Below are 23,598 nucleotides of genomic sequence, written 5' to 3' on the forward strand. Positions count from 1 at the left end.
ATTTTGACCAGATTTGAGAAGGACCAGTTGCAAAACATATCGAATCGAACCCAATTAGACAGACAATGTACTTTGTGTAAGGATTCCGCCCACCAACGAACAAGCACATAATAATAATCATCGATAAATATTAATTGACTAATTAAAATAACAGCGTTCTTGGGAGACTTCTTGCTTATGGAGCCTGGAAATGAATCCTAAATTTTGCAACAGGCATGAAACTGGAAACAGGCTGTGACGGCGGAAACTATTGTTCTTACTTACCTTGTTATGACTACTGAAATGAAAAAAAAATCGAACTGATAGCAAACGGTGATAGTCATGTGAGATGGAATTCTTGCAAAATCTTAGTCGGCACCAGACAACTTCTAAACATGTTAACAGAAATAAAAGATTACCAAACATCCCATGTGTATACATGTGGTGGTGCTTGTGATTAAATTTAATTCTCATCAAGTTCATGAAAAATCATAGGCATTGTTTTACATAAAGTAACAGGCAGCAACTCATTTGCAGCTATATCTGGAGACATTTCAATAACTCTTACGGATGAATGCATTAGCAGTCGAGCCTGAAAAGGCAGGGTAGGCTTCAGAGGTATTTAAATCAGAAGTGTTGAAGGGCCACATTCCAGTCGACAGCATGAATGCAATGGCATGGCAGCAGCGTTAAACCTCTCTCTATTAAGACCAAATGAATGAATGAATGAATGCAGGGGCCTAATGTGCAGTCTGAACATCTACAAAAGGAAGTCACACATAACGCTGTAAATTACCATATCAGGTGCTCCTGTGAAAAGTGACCATGAGCATTATGACAACCATGACTCATTTGGAATTACATGCAAAGCGCTGGAAACTTGACAGGTATCATAAATTCTGTGCCAAAATTTTCTTTTACTGGTAAAAGTCAAAGTAACAATTTGAAAAATGGAACGCTTGGTGCCGGGAACAAGTGCTCCAGCAATTTAATTTTTATGAAAGTCAAATTTCATTATAAACTGCAGCTGAATCGCAAGTCACAGTTTCAATAACCTACTAGTCGGTAGGACCTTGATCAGTTTATCCAATTTTCAAATGCTACACAAAGCTGTGACGGCTACTTATCAACAATACCGAGAATGTTATTACTTGAATTAAATGCATCGATTCTGCATTTGCGCTGCGTTGTAATATTTGGAAACAAATTGAAAGCGGTATTTGTGTGAGGACAATTGACAGATGTTCTTTTCAAACTTGTTAGACGTGAAAAGAATCGTATAGACCACATAGAAAAATATTTATTATTGCCGGGTGCATGAAGCATAATACAATTGTACATTGCAGTAAATAAAATCATTGAACTTCTCTATAATCAATGTTCATGCGCTAAAAATTGAACTATGCAAGAAAATGTTAACATAAACATAATTACCTGGAGGTTTGGCATTTTCACCCTTCATATGATTTGGCGTCTTCAATTTTTCTGCCCTTTTTGTCTTACAAAATCATCAGCTTAGATTTCTGCACTGCAGTGATCCGTGGCTTGTTGAATTTGCTTGCCACAGATTGTTCCAACGGTCAATCGAATCCTACTTGGCATTGCATTTAGTCAGCCAGGCAAAATGTAGAATTGCGTCAAGTACTATATACCGTTGAAAATTACAAAAAATTTGAGGAACAGATTAAACTTGATAATATTTCATCCATATTGCGTTGATGAGATTTGGACGGGATGATAGCGCATTTAAAGCTTCATAATATTCTTGTCGGATATTTTTGATTCTGTCTCCCCTCCCAATCTCGGTTTGTAGAATTTACAGCCCTTCCAAGGACTTAAAATCTTTCAGGGGATTTATATCCCGCATTTCCCCCATTTGAGAGTCTTTAATTGTTCGGACAGGCTGCAATTTTATTTGCTATATATGAAGCATTGAATCCCTTTCCTGCTGGGCGTCTTTGCTGCAGTTTACAATCCCTAGATGAGCATAGCATGGATTGCTCACATCAAGAAGCACTCAATGTCCGAAACGTCCGATGCATTCATCTTCTTTTTAATGGATACCATGAAACTGGTAGTTAACGGGTCCATAATCGTGAGTGGGATCGTCAATTTCGTACAATCTTGATCAGCTAAAATATTATATAGTTATAGCTGATGGTCCATGTCAAGTAGTTGAAGCTGGTGCTCGCATTCCAAACGGAGCAAGTTTGCCATCAAATGTGCTGAGGTAATCTCAAAAAGGCACATACAAATTGTTTAGATGTGAACTGATAGTGAAATATAATGATCTCCACTATGCGCTGGAAGTCATTATGTCTTGGCATTTTGATGCTAGAGGCCATTCACTGTCGTTTCCCTTATGACGCCCAGTCATGCAATAAATAAGTCATAGAAATTAGTAAAAACTGCAGTCACGACTGTGCTGAAAATAAACATTAACACAAAATTGAAGAACGTGAACAACTGATGCTTCCAAAGAGCATTCTGAACTTTACTGTCACTGGTGACTAAGCATTAAGTCCTGAAATAGCAGGGAAGGAAATGAAACGTGAATCCACAAACGAAATAAGTGACATTACAGAGGCAAGCACTACATAAAAGAAATCATGCAGTTTGACAGAAAAACGTGACAAACTTCAAGTGTCTGTTTGAGGATTGTGTATCTACCATAGCACTCTAACAATCAAGTCATGCATAATGTAATTACATTTCATATTCAATCTTCCCTTTTCATACATAAGTAAAGTACAATTATACTAGGATGGTTTCGTATCATTCTCAGGCACACCAACTGTGAGGACAGATTAAAATTGCTAGCTGCCTTCAGTGAAACTAGTGCGGTGAGTACTGGGTGGTGATGATATACAGCGCAGCACGGTAACCTAGAAACATGTATAGGAAGAACAAAACACGGTTACAGTATTAATACACTACAAAATCAACTGAAAGCCGGTGTCACAACAGACATTGGTTATATAATCATATGAATTCGGTAGATGTAAAAAGTAACGGTATCGCGGTAACTTCAATTGCAATTTTAGCATAAGGAGAATGTGAGATGGCGAAATGGCATTGCAATGGTAAATTAAAATATAGTAGCACCTTGAGTCTACTGTTTAACATATTACGATACATACTGAGAGCTTGAATATCGGAGTTCTAAGATATAGAAAAGTGTAACTAATTCTCTCCCATAAACACCCAGTTAGTGATTTACCGATTACACCTACATCAATAACAATATATCTGTCCGACGGACATCGTGATATTTCAGTATATTCTATCAAGAAACATCACTTTAATGGGTTTAGAGTCGAGCATACATCGCTATATAACTTTTGAGACAACTCATTTCCGTTTGATATTTCTCAAAACATATAATAGATTTTGACACCAGCATGCATATTGCATATCAACAAGAATCATCAGAATACTATATCCAGCACATTTTCCTGCATATATGGAGTAAGACACCGGCGTGTATATCAAAATAATCTGATGTTAGTAAGGATGAGCAGCGAATGAAGTCCCAAAAGTAACACACCTACTTATTTTGACACCAGCGTGCATAGCAATGTGTCTCTTGAGGAAACCGTTTTTTGATACATTTTTCTCACGCAAATATAACATTTATGGCTTTTCGCTGCACAGAAATATGAGCATTGAGACTAATCCTGAATGTGAAGTATTTCCCGCATATAGTACATTTATCCTTTTTTACACCAGGATAAATATCATGCTGCTGTGCTACGGATGATTTTGCAATGAATCCGTTACCAAAAAAACATCACATTCAAGGCTTTAGACGCCAGCATGAACAGCAATGTGAGTATTGAGACTACTCTTGGCAGCAAATCCTTTCCACATACATCACATTTATGGCTTTTGACACCAAAATGTATAGCCAAGTGTTCAGTGAGGTCACTTTTTGAAGCAAATCCCTTTCCACAAACATCACATTTATGGCTGTTGATACCAGTATGTTTAGCAACTTGTCCATTGAGGTTACTCCTGTCGGCAAAGTCTTTTCCACAAACATCTCATTTATGGCTTTTGACGCCAGCATGAGTAGCAAAGTGAGTATCGAGACTACTTTTGGCAGCAAAGACTTTTCCACAAACCTCACATTTATGGCTTTTGACGCCAGCATGAACGGCAATGTGACGAATGAGATTACTCCTGAAAGTAAATACTTTTCCACAAACATCACATTTATGGCTTTTGACACCAGCATGAGTAGCAATGTGAGTATTTAGACAACTTTTGACAGCAAATGCTTTTCCGCAAATACCACATTTATGGCTATTGATACCAGTATGAATAGCAAAGTGAGTATCGAGACTACTCTTGGCAGAAAAGACTTTTCCACAAACCTCACATTTATGGCTTTTGACGCCAGCATGAATGGCAATGTGACGAATGAGATTACTCCTGAAAGTAAATACTTTTCCACAAACATCACATTTATGGCTTTTGGCACCACCATGTATGGCCACGTGTGCATTGAGATTGCTCTTGTCCACAAATCCTTTTCCACAAACAGCACATTTATGGCTTTTGACGCCAGCATGAATAGCAAAATGAGTATTTAGATGACTTTTGACAGCAAATCTTTTTCCGCAAATACCACATTTATGGCTATTGATACCAGTATGAATAGCAAAGTGAGTATCGAGACTACTCTTGGCAGCAAAGACTTTTCCACAAACTTCACATTTATGGCTTTTGACGCCAGCATGAATGGCAATGTGACGAATGAGATTACTCCTGAAAGTAAATCCTCTTTCACACACATCACATTTATGGCTTTTGGCACCAGTATGAATAGCAATGTGAGTAGTGAGACTACCTTCGAAAGTAAATCCTTTTCCACAAACATCACATTTATGGCTTTTGACACCAGCATGAGTAGCAATGTGATTATTTAGACGACTTTTGACAGCAAATTCTTTTCCACAAACATCACATTTATGGCTTTTGACGCCAGCATGAATATCAATGTGAGTATTCAGATTACTTTTGATAGCAAATCCTTTTCCGCAAATACCACATTTATGGCTTTTGATACCAGTATGAATAGCAAAGTGAGTATCGAGATTACTCTTGGCAGCAAAGACTTTTCCACAAACTTCACATTTATGGCTTTTGATGCCAGCATGGATGGCAATGTGACGAATGAGATTACTCCTGAAAGTAAATCCTCTTTCACACACATCACATTTATGGCTTTTGGCACCAGTATGAATAGCAATGTGAGTAGTGAGACTACCTTCGAAAGTAAATCCTTTTCCACAAACATCACATTTATGGCTTTTGACACCAGCATGAGTAGCAATGTGATTATTTAGACGACTTTTAACAGCAAATTCTTTTCCACAAACATCACATTTATGGCTTTTGACGCCAGCATGAATATCAATGTGAGTATTCAGATTACTTTTGACAGCAAATCCTTTTCCGCAAATACCACATTTATGGCTTTTGATACCAGTATGAATAGCAAAGTGAGTATCGAGATTACTCTTGGCAGCAAAGACTTTTCCACAAACTTCACATTTATGGCTTTTGATGCCAGCATGGATGGCAATGTGACGAATGAGATTACCCCTGAAAGTAAATCCTCTTTCACACACATCACATTTATGGCTTTTGGCACCAGTATGAATAGCAATGTGAGTAGTGAGACTACCTTCGAAAGTAAATCCTTTTCCACAAACATCACATTTATGGCTTTTGACACCAGCATGAGTAGCAATGTGATTATTTAGACGACTTTTGACAGCAAATTCTTTTCCACAAACATCACATTTATGGCTTTTGACGCCAGCATGAATATCAATGTGAGTATTCAGATTACTTTTGACAGCAAATCCTTTTCCGCAAATACCACATTTATGGCTTTTGATACCAGTATGAATAGCAAAGTGAGTATCGAGATCACTCTTGGCAGCAAAGACTTTTCCACAAACTTCACATTTATGGCTTTTGATGCCAGCATGGATGGCAATGTGACGAATGAGATTACCCCTGAAAGTAAATCCTCTTTCACACACATCACATTTATGGCTTTTGGCACCAGTATGAGTAGCAATGTGATTATTTAGACGACTTTTGACAGCAAATTCTTTTCCACAAACATCACATTTATGGCTTTTGACGCCAGTATGAATAGCAATGTGAGTATTCAGATTACTTTTGAAAGCAAATCCTTTTCCGCAAATACCACATTTATGGCTTTTGATACCAGTATGAATAGCAAAGTGAGTATCGAGACTACTCTTGGCAGCAAAGACTTTTCCACAAACTTCACATTTACGGCGTTTGACGCCAGCATGAATAGCAGAGTGAGTATTTAGACTACTCTTGGCAGTAAATCCTTTTCCACAAACATCACATCTATGGCTTTTGACACCAGCATGTATGGCAAAATGAGTGTTGAGGTAACTCTTGAAAGTAAATCCTTTGCCACAAACTTCACATTCATGACTTTTGGCATTAGTATGCATTGGAATATGAATTGGTTACCTTGATTCTTCTCAAAATGACCAATAAGCTAAATATATAAAGTTTCTCGAGAGACTTGACTAGATATTGATCTATATAAAAGCATCGATAAATTTTGTAGAACTGGCTGTAACATACAATCATGGTGGTTGCATCAAATTTTGTCACTTGATATCATCACAATAGAGCGATACATTGATACATTGCCATAATGATATGGTCGAGTTTCATGATAGAATGGCCATGGAGAAGCACATCAGTATAAATATAAAATGAAATTTGAACAAAACAGTGAAACATATACTTTCAAGTACAGACTACGAACGTTAGAATATACAAGATATTTTTCAAATATATATAACATTCAGCATAATACCAATTTCTGTGGCATAGTAATGACTTACGCATCATCACCGGCATGGTGAAGAGAAAATAAATAATGTGCATTGTGCAAAGTTGAGCAGCTGAGATGAGATATAAAGCAGTGTTGTCAAACTCAATTTGGTTCATGAATTCAAACTTTCTAATCGCATGCGAGCCGATCCTGTTAAAATCCATGCCTACGATTTTAAATGTAATGATTTACTTTCCAATTTAAGATAGTAAGGTCTCTATTCTTAAAGCATCCTTATTCGCAAACAGCGAAAATAGCAAAAATTTGATGACAGACTGATTGAATGCAGCTATTAACCGGTTTAACGAAATATATTGTTAACGGAATTTAATAGTGATCAATGAGGAGTGTTATAAAATATTACCTAATTCCCTGAAGTGAAAACCCGATAAGACATTTTTGATTCGTGTGAATGTGAATAAAGATAAGAGAAATAAATTGTACGATGGTTGGTGCATGTAATCTCTCGTGGCTATGATATATATACGAATGTAATCATAGGCGCCGACTTCTATTTTTTTACGAGGTGGCGAAGTTCTGTGACGTCACAATTGTTCCATATCGATGACGTCATCGTCGTACGAAAACGCACTTTACTGCATGCTGCTGATGTACTGCAGAGTTAAACCATTCGCGTGACGTTTTAATACCGGCCTTGCACTCATTAACCCTTACAAGGTGGGCGTATCATATATGATATGGCATGTCTCCGACACCGATTTCTCCATGTTGACACGCCCTAGACATCGGGTACTACGTTTTTTGAAAAGCTGAGACTTTTCCGATGTATTTGGTACCTTACTCAAAAATTTTAGTTTATAAAAATAAACAAAAAATTAAAAATAAAATAAAATATGGTTATCACCTAAAACTTCCGGATATTTTCCGAGTGGGAAATATTGTCGGAAAATCTGCCAGAACATCAGAAGTCGACACGTACGGTTTTCTGTGTAAATTTTCACCGTTTCAAACATCAAAACATTTTCTGGAGAGTTGTCTGAGGGGGATTTGTAAATTTTGGTCACGCTTCAGTGATTTTCAAGATCTAGGTCAAGTTCAAATGCAAATTCAGTCGGCATATGAGTCATAAACAGGTTTACTATGCCTGCAAATGGTTGGATATGACAAAAGAAGGCATATCGCGTTGTTTTATGCCATAAAACGGACTGTAGGGGCCGATTGAGTCTTGATCATGAACTTGACCTTGATGACCACTCACTGACCACGCCCATTTGTAAATTTTATATGTATTTTCCATTTTTCGATATCTGACGAACCGCGCGGTTTACAACCATGGTTGACGGCTTGTTTGAAACTAGGCAACAGTGGCTACGCACTGAAGCATCACATTCCTCTCTCTGACGCCATCCTGAGGGTCAGCCTTGAAAATTGAGAGAGAGAGAGATTTTTTGGGGGGAAAGCTTGTTTATTTAAACTTATTAAAAAATCTCAGACATGTCATGGGGTGTCGATCAAGGGTGGAATCGGTAGAGGGTTATACTCCGCCCACTTTTATCTGGAACGGCCCAGATTCAAGACCTGGTGGGGTCACGGTGAGAATTTGAAAAGTGAAGGTCAATTCTGCAAAATATGGCCCCACCTCGTAAGGGTTAATATCAAACCGTGCAGTCGAGTTCTTTAATGGAATCTTAAAATGGCTAGATCATTTGAAGTGTAACTGCGGCCTGCTCTACCAGTCCGTCTGACGGAATCTGCAGTTGTATCAATGTTATTCACGCGCAATGCCCATGCCCAGTGACCAGTGTGACCAATGAAATACACTACACACTGGCCTTGCAAGTAACACACGACAACTCTCGAATACTTCAAGCAGACAATAATGATGATTACAAACGCGAAATCGCGCAGCCAATCAGTAATTGTCTATAGCGGTTTCTTGCTTCGCGTTGACCAACTCGCATCGCGGCAATTGTTTGATGATTAAAACAATGGTGCATTTCCCGATTTAAGTTCGCGAAGCATTTCGGGAGTACATCGGTCAATTCGTAAATTCAGGGCGGAGATAATAAAGTTGGATTAGCAATAAAGTCGATTATCGCGTTCGTCAGGATTTCTCAACCCAGGATTCAGGAAACCGGTTGATCGCAGCGCATAAAGTTAGTGTTAATCTCATGATTTAGCAAACCTGAACAAACTATAGATAACTATATCTATAAAAATTGCGTACACTGCGTACCGTTCCTGCGCACGAATATTTTCGATAATGACCGTACCGACTTTTGGTAATGGCTTCACTAAACAATCAAAGAATTATGTGCCCGCCATTGCCGAGCGATATCAATATTCTGATGTAATCCATTTCTTAGCTGTGCCGTACGAATTGGACTCGACTTTCATTTCGCGATGATGATAATTCTAGGCTTTAGCTATTGTAGTGGCAGTATCGTTATCAGCAGGCTGCTGCTTCATTCAACAAATTAACAACAGACAGCCTGTAACGCGTTTTCGGATTATGATGCAACAGATAACGCCACTTGATCGAAAACTCGGGACGCCCGAGAAAACTCGGGACTAACCATCGTGCGTAACCATTTCCAACTTTATGCGTCGCGGTTAGCTTTATTTAATCTACTATTTGCCGACAGCTAGTTTCATGCGCGCGGATTTTGATACAATGCGCGCTCGAATCATGACTCAACGCAGCAGGTGATCGATGATCACCTCGCAAATCACAATGTATCAGATGTCAGATCAGATGGAAGTAGCAAACAAATTTCGATGACAGCGAGGTATCTTGACCTTAATTACCAAAGCGAGGATGTAATCAAGAAAGTGCGCGCAGATCGTATTACAGCACAGCGGAAGATCTCTCCATTTTGCGCTCAAAGACGAACACTCGAACAGTGAAGACACGCAAATGAATTATAGTCTGTTGCCGTTTGATACAAACAATCTGGATTGATTTTGTTTTAAACCAATATGATTTTTACTGTCTGCCAAGATGGTGTAGTATTTTTGGTGTGTGGAGCTGGAGATGGTAAAGACCAATTACCGCTCGAGCTTGTGCGATTGCATCACATGAATAACAGTGGCCTGGCGCAGGCTTAGGCTCGCGATCAAAATGCATTCCTAAACGCGTTTGCGGTGTAGAAGTGACAATTGCGAATTGTCGAGGCCAAGACTATAACTTCTGGTTATTACAATAGCACATCGAGTAGCACTATCACGCGCCGCGAGTCACAGAGCGGCCTAATTATCCTAGCCTCCAATGTTTTACTACTGGCCAAGCGCGTTATAACAGGACAGTCAGCAGATGCGCCAGAGGCCCGAGACACGAAACAGCTGGAGATCTGGAAACCCACACACAACAGCCGAACTAAATGATCGCAAATTGGATCAATACATAATAGATTCCATACAGAACATTTGATTAGTACGATCCGTTTTAGTACTGTAGGGATCTGCTATCTCTAATGATACAAGCCTAGCGCGCATGTTCTAAGGGTGGAGGCCAAAAAGCTGAGTAAAAACATCCTGGATTTTCGCTTAATCTGCGAGTTCCAAGATCTCCCGATTTAGAAGTAGATGATCCGCACGCCAAAACATTGGATGTTCGTGCGAAGTTAGTAGATCTACAAATCCAGGATGTATGACGCTATTGCGTCAAAATGACGCAAAATGTAGTGATCCGTGGAAGTTGCCATGTCAACCCATCGACTTCGTAGTAAATATTATGCTTTGGCAATGCTGATTGGAAATGTCGTCGATTTTGGTCATGTGCTATGAATGCCATCGTTTCCTAGGTAGACTTATGAAATTGATTTGAAGCCACTTTGCAGCTTTAATGCATATTACTCTGTAGTTTATTCACAGTTATAAGTTCTAAAGACGGCATTGCAAACTGGTACTGTTGTTATTACTGTCTGTAGTATGGATATTTTGGACAACGTAGATGGCAGTTCGGACGACTAGAATACAATTGTCATGCCCAGGCATTACTTGGCAAACATATCGGACTCATTTGTAAAATACCCAGAAAATGAATTCGTTGACCGCTACAGATTTTACAAGGGAGCTACGGTAATTCTATTGGACATGATTAAAGACAGCCCATGCTGGTTGGATGTACGGTGCCAAGCTTTGCACTCCATGATGCAATTACTCTGTGCTCTCCGATTTTTTGCTACGGTCATTTTCAACAAACAGATGCTGACTTGATTGGTGGCAGCCGGACAACTGCACGCCGAATCATCCACTGCATTTCTCGGGCATTATCAGAGAATAGAGAAAATTTATCCCACGATTGGATGATTTGTTACAAACAAAGAGTGATTTCTTTGACATAGGTGGAGTTTCAACTGTCATCGGTTGCATTGATGGTACCCATATCCCAATAAAGTCCCCGGGTGACTCTGTACCAGAAAAGCTTATCGTTGCAGGAAAGGATATTTTTCTTCGGACTGTCAAATGGACTGCAATGCCAAGAGAATACCGGTAGTGACTAATGCTGTTGTGAGATGGCTCAAGACTCATGACTCAAGAACTTTTTCAAATTCCAGATTAAAATACAAGCGCGGCCAGAAAAAATACAATGGGATTTTGCTGGGAGACAGAGGCTCTATGCTCTAAAAATGTACCCGATGACTCCATTAACAAATCCACAGGCTGCACCAGAAAAAAAAATACAGCTATATGCACTCAAAGACACGCGTGCTGATCGAGCAATGCTTCGGCGTTCTCAAACAGCGTTTCCAGATGTTGCTAAATCCTATGCGAATGCAAATCGAAAACACCATCCTGGCAATCATTGCAACAATATGTTTGCACAATTTTGCTACAAAAACCAATGAGCCAGTTCCTGATATTGCAGTTCCTCCCGAGGAAGCTACGGATATAACATCAGAAGTTGGATACAATGACGCAATAGCCTATCTTGAAAATAAGATCAACACATATTTCTACTAATTATGTTTATTTTAAAATTTTAACGAACACAGTAAACCGTGCTGGTGTAAAAATAATAAAGAGAATGAAATGTGCATGACTTCGTGGAATGAAAGATTCAACTACAATTGCACTGTAGATAATAAACAAAGAGCGGGTGTCCCATTATTTGTATTCAAATTGACAAATATGAATTGAAAATATGTACCGAAATATTTGCACCGTCGACAATACCTATAAGGCGAGGAACACTTGGCAGACACAATGAAATATTATAAAGAAATGTTGCATTTCAAAAAATGTGCACCGTCGATAATACCTATAAGCAATGTTCCCTCTAATCTACTCACTTGCGCAAATGCGCAGTGCTGACATGGTCTCTGCGCACAGAAAATCCAAGTTGCCTAAGGCGAGGAACACCTGGCAGGCAGGCACAATGAAATATTATAAAGAAATGTTGCTTTTCAGAAAATGCGTACCGGTATTCGGCTATTTAGATAACTTGACATAATTGAACAAAGAAATATTGCATTACATATGTCACTAATTCCTCAATTGTCCAAGTTCTAATCTATATTTTGCCATTTTTATCGCATGTTCTTCAATACGCATTTCGAATTCTTGCTTTCTGAAATATCATTCTTCGTCTCTCATGTCTTTTCTTTCTTTGAGGTCCTCAATATTGGACACCATCAGTTTAATTCTCAGCTCATTGTTTTTCTGAATTAAAAGAAGTTCATATTGACTCTGCGATGAGGTGGTAACCTATGATTAAACTAAAACTTGTATTAGGAAGCCAATCACAAAGAAATCATTTGGAAATTCTCTTTGCCTTGTTGGCTGATATTTTTTCCTCTACTGCCTGATATCAATATCTCTTTCCAAGTGTGGTATCCATTCGATATGAGCGGTGAACCAATAATCGGTCAGTCTCTAGTCATTAAAAACTTGTATTCTGCAACCAGCTGATCACAAAGTGCAGAATTGGTAGTTTTCATTGTATTGTATTTGTATACTAGAGCCCGACTGATATTGGAGTTTTGGGCCGATACCGATAAAACCAATATCTAACTCCTTCACCGATAACCACTATAGCCATATTCAAATGGTGTGGAATGCCTTAAAATGCGCATTTGAAAAACTTCAGGGCATCTATTTGAACAGCTTTACAGCCAATGCGATACTTGGACAGGAAATAAACTAGAAAGGCTGTATCAGGACACCTGTAGAGTGTAATATATGTGAAATATATCAATATTCTCAGTCTAGTGGTAAAAGATTATAGTTCATGGAGTTCCTATCACCATGCTGTGACCTCACGAAAACTGCCCATATATATTCATTTCCAATGGCCGATACCAATAATTCTTTCAAAGAGTGATATCGAGTCTATATTATCGGCAAAGCGATATAATCGGTCAGGCTCCATTGTACACCATCTTATATCAATTGTTACAGGATTGTAACTATGTGCATTGCACTGGTAATCAGCAATCTTTCGAGCAGTCAAACACCATTTCCAACTCTATCGTTCGCAAATACACTTCACTAGAAAACTAAGTACAAAGTGGAGAATTTTTACATAACAATGGTTGGGGCAGTGGAGCAAAAGTTTGCCAAACCCTCCGAAACTGCAAGATTGTATATTTTAAAATATCAACTCGACTTGAAATCCAAATGAGTAGAAGCTACATACCAGGTGGCAGATCACTCGTCTTTGTCACGTATGTTGACTGCGATTCCATGTAGCTTGTTTCTGAAAAAAAATGTGAATGTTTCAGAAGGATTTGAGGCTATAGGCCTACGTATGTTTACACATGTACAATGCACAATTGCACATGCATATTTGCTAGTGATGGTGAAAAATACTGAAACCGATCATTTGACGACGAGCAAAAAATCTCATTAAAAATCGCTGAATGTATGACAAGAACGTTTGATATTGTGAATGCGTTCCCTTCAATACACCACCGGGTAAGAAATTGATATAATATACATCTACACTTGTAATTGATGTTAGCAAAAAGTAGTGATGAAAATAACGAGAAGAGTTGCCTCTGACACGAACCGATCTTCATCATGGGGAACATTTCTTGATGTAGTCAATGTATCGAACAAGTTCTCATTACTCTCTCGCAAAATAACTTACATGATTGATTTTCTGCAGTAACTACAGACAATATGGTGGAATCACTTTCAAAATGATGTTCAAATGGCTGAACCTCTGCTGGCATGACAGCTTTAACCATTAATTTACTGATAAGCGCCATATTATGGATATAATTAATGTCTACAAACTTACCTTGCAATAAATAGCACCGTCACCGGGTCAGATACCATTGAATGTTCTGAAGGCCTTCTGTCATTTCTCATTTTCAGTTTTGAGACTTTCTCTTGCTTTGAAGCAACCTTCAATTGCTGTTCTGTTTTTTGCCATGTTTGGTGATGTGGCATTTCACGGCTTGGTTGATTGTTTCCAATGCAAGACAACGGCAGAACTCGTTTATTACATAGTTTGTATGCAATTATCATTAAACATTCTGTAATAACATGATCATCAGTCAATGAGGAGAAGCACAATTGAGTACCGGTAACAAAATATCGCTAACATGCAATATTCACTATCTTTATAATGAGCCTCAGATAAGCAATTTCAATCTACAATGACATAACTATTACAAACCTCGCCAAATTTATATGCTTGTGTACCTTAATCTAGACTTTAATCCTGGTGGCGACCTGGATCAAGAAGCAGCAGTCTATACTCAGTCGGTCCTGGCAGAATCTTACTAATCTACCTTTCTGGTCCGCAGAAAATCCAGCAACGTGCAAAATCCCCAGATCTTTTATTTGATCTATATTTTTGGCCTCCACCCTAAACGTTTGTTGACAATATACTGTCAAACACGAAAACCAACTCGCGCGGTATCGAAATTTCAATGCGAGTGTTATTGTTACTGTGACTTCTGGTTCTGAAACTGGATAATATCGTTCTGATGAGACGGGAGAGCCATGCGAGATGCGTTTTTCGGGCTTCCGTAGACGAGAGAACATTATGAGAAAAAGGCATCACCGCACTGCATTGTCTGATTGATCGATGGCGTGACGATGCCGTGCGGCAATTAGGGAATTATCGAATTAGAACAAGAAATATTAGATCAATGGAAATATATGTAAGACAGGGGGTATTTCGAGCTTGGAAACGGGGGGGTATCGGACACCGATTACCCCCCCCCCTGTCTACGCCACTGGTTAAGAGGCACTAACTTGGTGGCAAAGGAGAGGATATAAATACAGTCTTTGTTCAGCCATTATATTCTCTCTGTAACTTGCACATAGCGGTTTTACATTGGCGTTTCCTTCGCCGTGAGAAGTGAGTTCTAACTTTTCTGCTTTCTCAAAATTTTGTGACAAGATGTAAAGCAGTGATGTCAAACTCGATTTGGGTTTTCTTCCGAATTCAAACCTCTTGATCGCATACGGGCCAATTCAGTCAAATTATGTCATCTCCAACTCTGTCTTTTTGTTTTTCACTGTGAGAATGTTTTGCATCCTTTTCCAGTAAACTGTGGACGAGTTCAAACTACTTTGCTTTCTCAAAATTTGCTGATGATCTGGATCTGCTTGTAACTAATAGTGAATGGAGGTAAATTGCCACATTTACTTATGGTGGTTATGATGCGATATGTGTTCAACACTTCCTATCATGAGTGGTTATTTACGTAAAAGTATTATTCATTAAAATGTCGAACTTGAAAGAAATTAGCTAGATTATAAACACATTTTTTTCATTTACTCAGAATTGCCCCACATGCAGCCTGGTGCACAGATCACGGACTGCGGGCCGTATGTAAGACATCCCTGATGTCAGCGGTTTAGAAAAACAAAGAGCACAAAATTAACTGTGACGAAGAGAATACAGCAGTGGTTCTCAACCGGGAGGGCGTGAAAGCATCTGAAGGGGGGCGCGAAGAAGCAGTCAACTGAAAAAATTGTTCGCGCTTTGCACGATTTACCTCCTATTCACGCCAGTTTCTCTATAGACCGAATTTCATATTTTTTAATTATCTCACCAACGGTCATATCCTTCCATGCCATCAAACAATCTGTTGGGGTTGCTAGCATCCCGGTTGGATTTAGTGGTATGACGATAAGGGGGGCGTGAAATATTTTACCATCATAAAGGGGGCGTGTCTAAAAAAAGGTTGAGAACCACTGGAATACAGCAATTAAACGGGTACTGCACTCTATATATGATATGCTCGATATACAACAGTGGTTCTCAAACTGTGGTATGAGGGAGATATTTAGGTGGTGCACAAAAGAGTGCTGTGAGTACTGTTATACCTCAAATTGTCGAGTTTCTGCATAAGAGACAGTTGCAGTTGTCTCATTAAATGGTGATTTCTTGCTTTCCATTGGTTGTGTGGTACGGTACAAACAGGAATTACCGATACACACTGAGGCATTCAAGTAATATAAGTAGTGCAGGTGGTACGGTACGCCACCTGGTGAAAATAAGTTGATGGTACGCGATAGGAAAAAGTTTGAGAAACACTGATCTACATAGGTAAAAGAATTCTTGAGCAGTCCTCACCCCCATCGCTTCTTAACATGCTGCCAAATTTCTGACACCCATCTGTTCGAGGTTGTACTTTCTCGGTACATTCCCCATGTTACCACCATTTCTTCAGGAGTTCTTTCGAAAATATGTGCTGGTTCAATCATGAATGCATACTAGTGCGGAGCATGGACCAGAGCCGGATTGGATATCTGACCAAATTTTTCAAATTTTGGCCGGGCCGGACCGGATCGGAGCCGGATCAGTATTTTTTCAGTTACGGCCAGAGCCGGATTGGAGCCGGATCACTACTTTTTGGATATGGCCAGAATATCTATGGATGAGCATGACTTTTATAACTGAATAACGACCAACCAACCACACGCAAGTAACCGCCAAGCCAGTGCGAAAATAAACGTGGCATATTTATAAATTCACGGAACCCCCCGTACTGTGTAGAGACGGATTTTTGGCTGGACTTTTACATTTTTGACCGGAGCCGGATCAGTACTTTTCCCTGATACGGCCGGAGCCGGATCGGAGCTGGACCAGATAATTGAACAGCCGGTTCGGAGCCGGACCAGAAAATTTATCGATCCGCTCCGCACCTATGCATACATGAGAATGTTTTTTACGAATGCAAACATCTATAAAACACTGCCGTGCATTGCTGCTACTGAGAATGATTCTCCAACTCACGACAAAGTAAAAAAAATTAAATAGGATACACCGTCGCTGTGTCTCGAGGTTATAAGCTGGTGCGATTCTTTCATTTTGCCCTGTCGCCACTTGCCAGACTAATTGTACATCCGGCTTGAATGACCAAGTGCTTTTTCAAAGTAGCAGGATGCATGGTTGGATGTCGAGTTTGTAATAAGCAGGAGCGTTGGATCGGCCAACTTTAATACTCTTGGCTCAGACGGCACTTGACTCCTCAATAAGCAGAGGTGGTGACTGGTCAGTAATGAAGTCTTTTGTTATTTGCGTGGTGTCGCTTTGCACTACTCACTCGCGTGGTTGCGTTCTAATATTCATTATCCTTGTGCTCAAGTTTTTCATTCAAAACTACCCAATTCTCTCAACTTTAGATTTAGAAATCTTGAAAAACGTTCCGTTTAGCTTTGGGATCAGTTTCCATCATATTTTTGAGTGAAATTGTTATAACGACTGTGTAAAATATTCCCCGTACAACCGTAACTTGAAATATTTCTGGAACATACCAACATTTGTATACATATTAGTCCAGAAGACGCACCCGGCACCTTTCAAGTAGCCACCTTCGAACATGTCCACATTCAAGTCGAAATACAAGAAATTTCTGCCGAGTGCATACTAGTCCGACCTCACCATTTACCGGACCACGACCAGACATATCGATCTCGCCTTCCGTCACTTGCAACTTTACATAAGCTGCTTTTACTTCCGTTTAGTGTGCATGCCCCCTCTTTACATCGCCCAGGCCCAGGTGGCTGTCTGATCTTCAGACTACTCCTAGTCGTTTTTTTTCATCTTCAAACCATTCATTGTATTGCAGTTTTGTGTTGTTTTGAAGTGATGAAATTTTACGAATGAACTTGAACTGAGATACATCAAAATGTTCATACCATACCATCGGGCATGGTGGAGTTACTTATACATAATGGTATATAGCGACCAGTGCGAATTTTTACTTTCAAGTTATTACAGCAATTTTGTGAATAAATTCACATACAAAGTAGGCCGATTAAGATATCATGAATATTTTTACCAGATTTGAGAAGAACCAGTTGTAAAGCATTTCGAGTTAAACCACATTAGCCCTTGAACCAGATTCGTAGGAACAATTAGCCAGAAAATAGACCTGGTTTAAGGATTCCGCCCCACCTACGGAAAAGCGTATAATAACAATCATCGATCAATAATAATTGATGGCGTTGATGAGATTCAATATTAATTGCGTTGACGAGATTTGAACGGGACGAGAGCGCATTTTGAGCTTAACCCTACTCGAACGGCCGGCCTCAAGTCCGAATTTCAATGCATTTAGTAAAATGTTCATAAAATCTGAACCACGGGACTTGAACCGACACCCAATATATCGCTGTAATCGTGAAACAGTCACCTAACCAACTGAGCTACTCTCAAAGCGAGAGAAAAACAGGTGATGCCCCTATACCAAGAAGTGTTCTCAATTTTTTGAAAATAAAAGAGAATTTGATTTTTGAATTTGCGACTACGTCACCTGCTCGGGATAGAATCATCGCCTGACTGATTTCACATCGATATCAGGATTCTAAAATGACCTGAGTGAGGTTCTTACGATAATACAATCGAGTGTAACGACCGCTGATACAGCGATGGCTACAGTTGGATATAGCGCGATTGATGCCAGGCGTCTCGCATTCGCCGCACATACACGCGCCGCGAGTTATTCTAGTATCGACGACGTTCAATGATTCATTTCACCGCGCCGGTGTATATATTCGCTTTGAACGAGTTACTAAGTACTAGATAGTGCTTTGTCAAAACACACCTTGCTCTTGTACAACAACTAGAACTGATAATATAGTGGTTGGATTGACAGGTAGTCATACCTGCAATCTACAATACAGTGTTTCACTGATATTTTACTGGGCATTTGAAAAAAAGATTAGGTCATATTATGCAAGCCTTTTATCGATAATGGTGATGTAGACAATCGCTTTGAGACAAGGGCTGTCTATTGAACCAATAGGCATTTTGAAAACCCAGCTGTCACGACATGCGCATCGCAGCACACGTGTGCTGAAATAATGCATCACACGTGTAATACAACAGCAAATCGAAATAATAACAAGCCAGCACATCTAGCACCAACACATGGAAAAACGTAAGAAACCGTTATAGCATTGGCAACTGAAGTTATTGCAAATATATTCCTCGCCCACACTGCAATGAAAATAGGTCAACTGTTTTGACAGAGTTACGCCGAATTTTCTTGCCTCTCTCGTCAATCATGGACGAATAAAATACTTTGAATCAAGAAAGTGCATTGATTAGATGGGACCGGGATTTGATGCCATTGGCTTTGCTGGTCGTCAAATTTTCATAAATGACCTGCGCGTTGTGGACGGAAATCTCGAGCAGACACGAAAATACCTTTCAATACCAGAATCGCAACCAGAGCTTTGATGTGCCGGTGCATTTCGTTTTATTCGCTGCTACGGGAAAGACGTGAAACATTTTCACCAGAAGTGCAGCCATTTACGGACATAAATTTGCTGTCATATGAATAGCGGAGATCTTGTAGCTCGCTGAACAACATCATGGCAGTATTGGTGTATTAGTATGAAAAGCAAAAATATTCAATATGCGTAATCTTCAACAGCAACAGAATATACATTGCTAAAACCCGCGCATATTATTTCGTAAAATATTTTTACTTCCAGTTCGAAGAATCTTCTGTGCGACTAATTTTTGATTATAAGTATTCCAATAGACGGGCAATGGGCATAACCAACACATGTTAGGAGAAAAGATCTGCAAACGAATTTGATGTCTCGGAGATGCGCTGATTTAGGTCACGGGCGCTGGTTTATCTCACGCGCGCACATTCCCGCGAATGTCGTGGCGAATTGTATTTTGCGCGAAACGTTTTTATGTATTCAATCTGCATTTTGAACAGGTTACTCGATAGCATAATATGGTATTTGAGGCTCGACGTATGCGTATTGATAATAGCTATCCATCTGGAATAGTTGTAATTGTCTACGACCAGAACAACCCAGGAAATTTGGGATTAAGTAAAGCGTGTTCGTGAAAATACGCTCAGGGCTCATTAATGAGTCTGCCGGATATAATGGGTTAATAATATTCTTGTCGGATATGATTCTGTCTTACCTACTAATCTCGGTTTGTAGAATATACAGTGCTTCCAAGGACTTAAAATCTTTCAGGGGATCAATATTCCGCATTTCCCACAACTGTAGAGTCTTTGGCTGTTCGGACTGACTGCAGATTTTATTTGCCATATATCAAGCCTTGAATCCCTTCCTGCTGGGCGTCTTTACTGCTGTTTACAATCCCTGGATGAGCATAGCATGAATTCCTCACATCAAGAAGCCCTCAATGTGCGAAACGTCCGATGCATTCATCTTCTTCTTCGTGGATACCATGAAACTGGTAGTTAGTGGTTCCATAAGTGAGTGACTGGGAGCATCGATTTCGTACAATCTAGCTAATGGTCCATGTTAAGCGCTTAAAGATGGCGCTCGCATTCCATTCGGCAACAAATTTGCCTTCAAATGTGCTGAGGTTATCTCAAAAAGCCGCATAAACGTTGCTTGGATGTGAACTGATAGTGAAGTATAATGATCTCCCCTCCACGATAGGCTGAAAGCCTTGGCATTTTGATGCTAGTGGTCATCCGTCTTCGTTTCCTTGTTAGGCCCAGTCATGCAATAAATAAGTCATAGGAATTGGTAAAAACTGCAGTCACGACTGTGCTGAAAAAAACAAGAACACAAAATTAAAGAACGGGAACAACTGATGCTTCCAAAGAGCATTCTGAACATTAGTGTCACTGGTAACTAATCATAAAGTCCTGAAGAACGAAATGAAACGTGAATCCACAAACGAAATACCTAACATTACAGAGACATGTGCTACATAAAATAAATCATGGAGTTTGATAGAAAAATCATAACAAACTTCAAGTGTCTGTTTAAGGATTGTGGGGAAATAAATTGGAGACAATAGCTATTTTCGATTATCAACACCACAATCGGTTACTTCTCTTTTCGGCTAAGACACGGAAAAAGGGCAGATGTATTGAGCAACCTGACACTGACGTGCAAGTACGAACTTCGCCAAAATCACACAGATGATGGATCATTTCATCTAAGCTTCATGAGCTCTTGATTTTACCAGAACAGACTACTATTAATGCAGTGCATCACGTTCCACTTCAAATGTAAAATATTTCAGTATCTACCGGAGCACTCTAACAATCAAGTACCGCACAACGTATTTACATTTCATATTCAATCTTCCCTTTTCATACATAAGTGAGATGGTTTCTCCTATCATTCACAGGCACATCAATTGTGAGGATTGATTAAAAATACTAGCTGCCTTCGCTGAAGCTAGTGCTGCGAGTACTGGGTGGTGATGATCTGCAATGCAGCAAGATAACCTAGAAACAAGTGTAGGGATCAGTATGAATACGCTACAGAGTCAACTGAAAGCCGATTTCACAAAAGACGTTGGTTGTATAATGATATGAATTCGGTAGATGTAAAAGGTAACGGTATCGCGGTAACTTCAATTACAATTTTAGCATATGGAGAATGTGAGGTGGCGGAATGGCATTGCAATGGAGAATTAAAATATAGTATCACCTTGAGTCTATCGAATAATGGTGACTTTCCTGATTACCTCAATAAATAGCAGTGTCAAAAAGATTATCAGGAAATTAAATATACAAGGTACCCGGTAGTTGACCGTTGCAATAGTGCTGGCGAATATCTAACCTTCAGAGTTAAGCCTCAGAGTTACTACATTAATTGCGATATAATCTGCTACAATTTACAGTGACATGTAATGTAGTAAAATTAGACAGGAGCACAAGAACTGTACCCGAGATGAATTTCGTACCTTGATTAAAGTGTTAAGCATCGCAATAACACCGCACATTAGAAATAATTGAGTCCAAAGCACTTATAAGGCAGACACTTTAACATTTACATGTTTGAAATCACTCGAGATTTGAAATCTTATTATGTTTAACATACTAAAATTAAGATACAAAATGAATATGTTGCGATACACAATGAGAGCTTTACCATCAGCTTACACATAGACAAGAGAAGCTTTTGATACCACCACCAAGAATGTCTATATCAGAATATACATGGCAGTGATATACATGGTAGTAACACAATTTATTCCCACAAATACTAAGACCATTCATTCCAACTGCATGCTTATCCTACGATTCAACAACCTAATTGTTTCCCATAAACACCCCAATAATAACTTCTCGATTACACCAACATCAATATTAATATACCTGTCCGCGGGGGATCGTGATATTTTAGTATATTTCATTCACAAACATCACTCGAATTGGTTTGGAGTTGAGCAAACATCGCTACGCGTCTTTCAAGTCAACCCATTTCCATTGGTAATTTCTCTCACAACATCACATTTATGACTCTTGACACCAGCATGAATAGCAATGTGAGTGTTTAGACGACTTCTAAAAGCAAATCCCTTTCCACAAATTTCACATGTATGACTTTTGGAACCAGAATGTATGGCCACGTGTGCATTGAGGTTACTCTTGACAACAAATCCCTTTCCACAGACATCACATTTATGGCTTTGAACACCACAATGTATAGCCATGTGAGTATTGAGATTACTCTTAACAGGAAATCCTTTTCCACAAACTTCACATTATGGCTTTTGAAATCAGCACGTACAGCCATGTGATAATTAAGACTACTCTTGACAGTAAATCCCTTTCCACAAAATTCACATTTATGGCTTTTGACACCAGCATGCGTAGCCATGTGTGCATTGAGGTTACTTTTCTCAGCAAAGTATTTTCCACAAACAGCACATTTATGGCTTTTGACACCGGAATGAATATCAAGATGCCTCTTCAAGACAAATTTTGAAGCAAATTCTTTGCCGCAAATGTCACATCTATTGCTTTCGACACCAACGTGCATTTCCATGTGTGTGTGATGAGATGGTTCATTTGCGTGAAACGTTTACCACAAACATCACATTTATGGATTTTGGCGCCAGCATGAATAGCAATGTGAGTATTGAGACAAATCTTGGCAGCAAATCCTTTTCCACAAACTGCACAGTTATGGCTTTTGGCACCAGAATGTACTGCCAAGTGATCATTGAGGTTAGTTTTGAAAGCAAATCCTTTACCACAAACATAACATTTATGGCTTTTGACACCAGTATGAATAGTAAAGTGACTATCAAGATTACTCTTGGCAACAAATCCTTTTGCACAAACATCACATTTATGGCGTTTGATACCACAATGTATAGCAAAGTGTTCATAGAGGTTACTTTTGAAAGCAAATACCTTTCCACAAACATCACATTTATGGCTTTTGACGCCACTATGAATCAGACATGTGGTAATCGCGATTAGTAATCGTAATCGATTACGACGATTACAGCATTTTCAAGTAATCGTAATCGCAATCGATTATATTCGAAAAAATTCCGAAGTAATCGTAATCGTAATCGACTACTTTCCATA

The 23,598-nt window shown here is 39.3% G+C and overlaps 3 protein-coding genes and 1 long non-coding RNA gene across 5 annotated transcripts in view; 1 reads left to right on the forward strand and 3 right to left on the reverse strand.

Moving 5' to 3' along the window:
* LOC145449835 (selenoprotein S-like) overlaps positions 1-23,598 on the forward strand; it is a 189,308-nt gene that overhangs the window by 79,426 nt on the left and 86,284 nt on the right. The window lies entirely within an intron of this gene.
* On the reverse strand, positions 4,023-10,519 carry LOC145449945 (uncharacterized). Its single transcript, XM_080328387.1, has one exon. It carries the CDS (start codon positions 6,486-6,488, stop codon positions 4,023-4,025), a length of 2,466 nt encoding a protein of 821 aa, XP_080184513.1. The 5' UTR covers positions 6,489-10,519.
* Positions 11,797-23,598, reverse strand: part of LOC145449844 (uncharacterized) — a 97,473-nt gene continuing 85,671 nt past the window's right edge. The window contains exons 2-4 of one of the 2 annotated variants that reach the window (XR_013918364.1): positions 14,088-14,549; positions 13,482-13,541; positions 11,797-12,505 (exon numbers count right to left, since the gene is read on the reverse strand). This is a non-coding gene — a long non-coding RNA (uncharacterized LOC145449844). Of the gene's footprint in view, positions 12,506-13,481; positions 13,542-14,087; positions 14,990-23,598 lie in introns of those variants that run through there. The other variant, XR_013918363.1, reaches the window with a different exon arrangement.
* Positions 15,043-23,457, reverse strand: LOC145449890 (uncharacterized; the record flags this gene model as incomplete). Its single annotated transcript, XM_080328329.1, has 2 exons — positions 15,043-22,756; positions 22,974-23,457. Coding segments are annotated over 2 exons (774 nt in total), but the record flags the coding sequence as incomplete, so codon positions are not given.

The sequence above is a fragment of the Botryllus schlosseri genome, chromosome 11 (genome assembly GCF_051294905.1).
Source record: "Botryllus schlosseri isolate E-star chromosome 11, Bs_hap1, whole genome shotgun sequence".
Lineage (NCBI taxonomy): Eukaryota > Metazoa > Chordata > Ascidiacea > Stolidobranchia > Styelidae > Botryllus > Botryllus schlosseri.

What these genes read in the sequence shown, in the direction of transcription:
- LOC145449945 (XM_080328387.1), bottom strand. Translation starts at nt 6,488, where the DNA reads ATGCATACTAATGCCAAAAGTCATGAATGTGAAGTTTGTGGCAAAGGA.